Source organism: Equus caballus, chromosome 7 (assembly GCF_041296265.1).
Source record: "Equus caballus isolate H_3958 breed thoroughbred chromosome 7, TB-T2T, whole genome shotgun sequence".
NCBI classification, from domain to species: domain Eukaryota; kingdom Metazoa; phylum Chordata; class Mammalia; order Perissodactyla; family Equidae; genus Equus; species Equus caballus.
This window is the reverse complement of record NC_091690.1, coordinates 71,162,141-71,168,145: the sequence shown is the minus strand read 5'-3', so window position 1 is coordinate 71,168,145 and position 6,005 is coordinate 71,162,141. Positions and strand designations below refer to the sequence as shown.

At 59.8% G+C, this 6,005-nt stretch overlaps 1 protein-coding gene and 1 long non-coding RNA gene across 12 annotated transcripts in view; one reads left to right on the top strand and one right to left on the bottom strand.

Moving 5' to 3' along the window:
• Positions 1–6,005, bottom strand: part of GDPD5 (glycerophosphodiester phosphodiesterase domain containing 5) — an 85,844-nt gene that overhangs the window by 10,930 nt on the left and 68,909 nt on the right. For 6 of the 11 annotated variants that reach the window (XM_023645708.2, XM_023645707.2, XM_070273282.1 and 3 more), the window contains 4 exons: positions 4,358–4,456; positions 3,958–4,051; positions 3,408–3,553; positions 286–368 (listed from right to left, as the gene is read on the bottom strand). In XM_023645708.2, the coding sequence (XP_023501476.1) occupies positions 286–368; positions 3,408–3,553; positions 3,958–4,051; positions 4,358–4,456 (422 nt within the window). Of the gene's footprint in view, positions 1–285; positions 369–1,255; positions 1,382–3,407; positions 3,554–3,957; positions 4,052–4,357; positions 4,457–6,005 lie in introns of all 11 variants that reach the window. The other 5 variants (XM_023645700.2, XM_023645704.2, XM_023645703.2 and 2 more) reach the window with 2 other exon arrangements.
• On the top strand, positions 142–1,473 carry LOC138925035 (uncharacterized). Its single transcript, XR_011440684.1, has 3 exons — positions 142–258; positions 846–899; positions 1,344–1,473. It is a non-coding gene; the product is annotated as an uncharacterized lncRNA (long non-coding RNA).

Below are 6,005 nucleotides of genomic sequence, written 5' to 3'. Positions count from 1 at the left end.
TTGAGCTCCATCTTGCTGAGCCATGTAGATCTAGTCTTTCTTCAAGTGGATCTGTGGCAGGACTCCAGGTCCCCAGGCTCCACCCCTGCTTGACCCAAGAGCGTCTGTTCTTTTCTCTCTATTATATCCTAGGGTTTAGCACAAGATTTATTTGCATGAATGGGGGCCTGCCCTGCAGTGGATAATCCCAGCCTCCCCACTCCCCCTCCACGGCTCCTCCGGCAGAGACCTTGATGTGGATGCGGTGGGACAGAGGAGGTGCCATCCTTTGACCCCACCCCCTACCTGATGGTGACGTCAGCCTGGAGTCCATACAGCTTCTGCTCCAGGGCCTTCCGGAAGGACATGAGCGTGTGCTCCGGGGCCAGCTGGGGAGGAAATGGGGGAGGGAGGAGATTTAGCTGCGGTGCCCCTCCCCAGCCAGCGGAAAATCTTCCATGTCGGGAGGCTGGGGTGGACCCTTCCAAGCAGTAGCTGTGTGACTCTGGGCACCCGCAGCTGCTCTGAGGCTCAGTTTCCTCACCTGTTAAGTCTCGCTGCCTCGCAGGGTTTCTCGAGAGGAGGGGAAGGCAGGGGCAGTTAGAGCTGATCTATATAAATGCTTGACATATACCGAGCACTTAAGCAGTAGCCATGATCGCTACATTATCGTTGTTGTATGCCAGGCACTGAGCTAGACACTGGGGTGGGAGGGCTTTTGTACCAGTCCTCCGCCTACGGCAGTCTTGGGCTGGGGCTGAATGCCAGGTTTCCTCCCCGAGTCCAGGTGGAGAGCCCAGGGGGAGAGGAGAGTAGATAGCGTGGCAGAGTTTCAGTGGGGGTGACCAGTTACTTCATCTTTACAGACCATCGCCTGGACTGTTATGGATTAAATGCCCCTAGCAGTTGCCTGGTATACAGTAAGTGCTTAATAAATGACAATTGTTAACCCTACAGCACATACATCAAACGATCCTGGTTCTAGCCCTGACTCTGCCATTAACTAGCTTTGTGACCTCGGGTACCTCTCTTTCTCCTATGGACCTCAGTTTCCCCACTTGCCCCTTCAGGACATATATTCACGTTCTCTGAGCGTCCTTCCAGTTGGCAGAGTCTCCTTCCCCTAGTTATGTCTGGTCTGAGGACCCTGTCATACCCGTCGCTGCCACTGGGGGTCAGCACCACACCAAGGATTGGGCTGGGCCCAGGTGCAGTGCCGGGACAGAAGAAAGGGCAGAAGGGGTGGGGTAGAAAGGGTCCGCAGGGCCGGGCTCACCCCCATCAAGACTTGCCCGTGCCCATTCTCTCTCCCTCTGGCCATGCTGTTCCCCAGCGTGTAACACACTTCTTCCTCTGGGAGGCAGGCTGGTCCGGAGAGCCGGCGATGGCAAGGGCTTTGGAGCTGACAGAGAAGGAGCGGCTCCACTTCCCATCACTGCCCTGAGCCATCACCTCTCCTTTGGGAACCTCAGGCTCTTTGGCTATAAAATGGGCTAATGCTGTCAAGTCGTAGGTGAGCTAACAGACCCCAGCAGTCTCTAAGGTGAGCTCCTTTCTTCCCCTTTCCCTGGGACACAGCAGCCTTGGGGGACCTCCTGTCTCCCAGTCCAGTGGTGGAGTCCCGCCCACCTTCACTGTAAATGTCCTGTGGCCAGGCCTCCCATGAGTGACCACTCAAGAGCTACTGGTGCTCCCTCCCTCGCGGTGGGGGCGCAGCAGGTGCACTGTGGGCAGACAGAAGGAGCGTACGCAGCAGGCGCTGCGGAGACCGTAGGGGGCAGAGTCTGTCTCAGCTCAGGTCTCCCCGGGTTTGGTGCTGGCCTCCTGGGAAAGAGGCGTGGAAACCCGGCCCTATGTGGATCTTAATTTTTAACAACTCAACTGTAAAAAGATATTTTTGAGATGAGAAAGGAAAATGGAACATGAATTCAATATCAGATAATAATTAGAAATTAAATATTTTCTACTAACAAAACAATCCATACTGGGGCCACCTTGCTCCTCCCCCTCACCCCTCCCCCCGCCTCAGGTCAGCACACCCTCTCTCCCCTGGCCTCTAGAGCAGGCAGGTGGGTAATCAGGCTGGTGCAGGGAAGAGGAGCTACAATCTGGGGCCCCGCCAGTGGGAAGGCTGCGCTTCTAATTCATCCTCACATACACCAGCAGCGTGAGGCTCAGAGGGGACCAGCAACCCCCAGAAACACAGGAAGCATGTGGCGGACCTAGACCCCAAATCCAGTCCCTCCGAATCCAAAGCCATGGCCGTTCCAGCTGGCTGCCTCCAGGAGGCCCCGGGACCAGCATGGGGTGTGGTGGGAGGGCCCCGGGGCCAGCTCAGGGGCAGGGGCCTCTGAGCCTTATGTGGAAAGTGGGCACAACAAGGCCCACCACACGCGGGGGGCGGGGGGTGGGGAAGGTGGGCTTCAGGGTGATTCGCAGCCCCAGCAGACTCAACTCCTCCTTTTCGAGCAGTTACTTGGAGGGACGCCCTTGACTACCCTGAAATTCAAGGGCACCGTGGAACTCCCAGTCCTTGAGACCACCGAGGACAGCTCCCACGGAGTCCCCAAGCGCCCCCTGGGGGGTGGGGAGTGGTACTGCCGCAGCTGAGAACCAAGGGCGGAGGTGGGGCAGTGGGAGAGGAAACATTTGTCCAGAGGAGGGGGGCCTGCCAAGGTAACAGGAGCGGCTGCCTCTTGCTCTGCGCGCCAGGCTCACGGCTGGCCCTTCAACGGGCGAACTCCTGCTTCCCGGCCCCGGTGCAGGCCCTCTCGCTATCCCAGGGCACAGCATGACACCAGGCACAGAGGAGATGGGAATTAGTCCGGGCTCCCACAGCAGCCCAGGGGCTGGGGAAGCCTGGCCCTGGGGCCCCCTCTCAAGGGAGGGTCTGTGTGGGGTTGCGGCGTCAGTGGAGTGGCCGGTGCTGACTCTGACTCCTCCTCTCTCCAATTCAACCCGGTTCCCCTGTCCGGCCGCCGCAGCGGTGGCCCCCGAGCTGCACCCAGCTTCCCTGCCCCCACACCCCAGCAGCTTCTCCCACTGCCTCACCCGGGCCAGCCTGGGCCGGCCGTCGGCCCCGCCTCCACCCCACACCCGGCATCTCTCTCCTGGGCCGTCCTAACGCATAACGCCGGGGTCTGCCAGGCCTAGCACCCGCCTGCGTCTTTCCCGGGCTCTCGGGGTAAAAGTCCAGTCGGTTTGGCAAGGTGTGTTCAGGACTGTTCAGGATTTGGTCTGTCCAAGCTCACCGGCCTTTTCACGGATGCTTCCCATACACCCCTCAAAAGGGGTAAAAGTTGTTTCTGCTATTACATGTGTTACATCCATTTCCTCAAGGTCTACCCCCTGGGGTCTTTGCCCATCTCCCCTAGAATGGCAGCTACCCCCCACACCCTGGTCTGTTAGGACCCTCAGAGGGCACTCACCATGGGGGCCCCGCGGTGGCCGATGAGGGCGGGCTTGGGGCCCAGGTCCTTTTTCTCCATGATGCAGGGAGAGGAGATGGAGAGAGGGGCCAGGTAGAGGGCGAACACCACCGCGAAGAAGGTACAGAGAATGGCCATCTGGGAGGCTGCAGACATGGGGCGTGAGCGCCGCCTCGGGGGCTGCCGGGCTCCCGCCAGGCCCAATCATGAGCCTGGGCAGGTTGGGGTAGGGATGCTGGGCCCCTCCTCCCTCCAGCTATCAGGCCCCAGGTGCTCTGAGGGGACCCTGCACCAAGGGCAGCCCCCATTCTTGCTGGGAGGGTGAACCTGGCCTCTCAATTCATACACAGACACACAGACAGAGAGACGCAGAGGAGGAAACACAAGCCGACTGAGGCTGCAACCCTCCGCGGAACCTTGGGCCACTCAACCAGAACCCCCCATGCTGAGGGTGAGGACCCCACATCACCCAGGTGAGGGCAGGAAAGCTGGCCTTGGTACTTGGAGGGCACGGGGGGGGGGTGGTCAGGTCCTGCCCAGCTGTACTTACAGGACCGCTCTGCGCGGGCAAACTGTCCTGCCACGATCCAGGAGAGCGCAGTGATGGCAGCCAGGGCCCCCACATGCAGGAATGGTGCTGTGCCCTTGTGTGTGGGAGGGAGCAAGAGGGACCATTGGTTCCCAGCCATGCCCAGACCCTCTGGTCACCAATTTCCTGACGGCCTCTCTTGATCCATGGGGCAGGCAACTCTGTCTCCATTTTCCAATGGAGGAAATGGGGATCCAGGGACCCTGGGGTGTAGCACCCTCCCTGCCTCTGACTTGCTATGTGACCTGGACCCCTCCCAGGCCCCTCTGGGCCTTGGTCTGGAGAAACAGGAATGAGAAAAAGGTGCTGCCAGGTTTGAGGGTCGTGGGGAAGCAGCCGCCCTACCCCCCACCCCACTCACCTGCAGGGAGATGAGCAGCACCTCCCACTCGTCCTCCCACAGCTGGGCCACGGCCGACATGGCCACCACTGTGGACACCAGGATGACCACCAGCCCTATCTGGAAGGGGGAAGAGCCACCAGACAGAGGATCAGAGCAGGGTCAGAGCCTGGACAGCCCGAAGGTCCCCAGTGTATCTGAGAGAGGGAGAGACTGAGAGACAGACAGGAGAAATGGACAGAGCAAGAAGGCCTGGCAGGGAAGAGGGAAAGCAGGAAAGAGACAGGCATGGACTGAAAGAAAGCCAGAGACAGCCAGACAGAGATGACGGTGAGACACAGGCAGACCCAGCGAAGGAGGAGGGACTGAGCGAGAACTAGAGGAGGATGGAGAGGAGACAGGTGGGACAGAGCTGGGGTAGGGTGACGGAGAGGCAGCTCCGGGAATCGGCTTCACTGCTGGTGAGGAGGGAAGACTCTCTGCAAATGGGGGGCCTCCCCTGGGCCCAGAAGGTCGTCCACAGCCTCACCCAGTCCCCCCAACAACCTTTCATTCAGCATGACAGATGAGGAAACTGAGGCCCCACTGAGAACCATGACTGGCCCTGGTCTCGGGGCAGGAGCCTGATGCCTGGACCCATCCTCGCGCCCCTGGCTGGGCTCAGCCGCACTTCAGGCTGGGGCGAGTGGTGAGGCAGGTCCTGCCCCAGCCTCTGAGCTTCCAGCTTTGAATGTGTTATGGGGCTGCCCTCTCACCAAGAGAAGCAAGGAGCACAGCTGATGGAGGGCGAGATGGAACCTTGACAGGACAGGGATCTCGGGACGGGTGGGATCTGAAACACCTCATGCACTGCAAGATGGTCCCTGAAACTAAGTAAAGCCTGGTTTCTGGCTGCTCAGCCCCCATGTTACCCCTTGAGTCCTGGCTCTCACTGTACCCACCTTCCCTGCATTACAGGGCCTGCCTCCTAAGCCCAGGTCCCACCTCTACCCCAAGGCCTTTGTTCATGGCCCCCACGCTCCATAACAGGCCACCCAGGCCCCCACAGCCTGCCCACCACCGCCTCCAGCGCATCTCCCTGCCGGCAGGGCCCGCGCCCTCCTCTGCCCGCACCACCTTTCCTAGAGGCAGCCCCATTCTGAGAAACCGCCAACGACTGCCCCAGCTCTAAATTGAGTTTCTAGGTGGTGAAGGCAGAGACAGCGGCTGATCTATCTGGTTCCCTGCCAGACAGGGAAGGTTCATTCTTGCCTAGGATTGAGTTTTCCTTGGGAGGTTTGTCATCCCAGCCCATCAGCCTGGAAATGAATGTTCCAATAAGAAACAGTAATAAGGCTCAGATGGGTTGGGGCCTTTATGGACTGTGACGGGCCAGCCCGGGGAACACGGGGAGGGGAGGAATGCAGGGGCATGAGGGCCCAAGTGTGCCTGGCCCAACTTCCTCATGTTTATTCCCGTCCTGTCCCAGGTGAGGTGTTACCATGTTTGTTTCACACAGAGGACAACGGGGCTTGGACAGCACAAGAGTCTGCCTGCCACGCAGCTTTCAGGGGGCGGATCCAGAACCAAACCCCATTCCGCCTGTCTCAGAGGTCACACTCCTCCTGGGACGTCATGCGGCAGTGACACTGGAGCCCAAGGAGTGTCCTAACCATCCCTGAGAACTCCC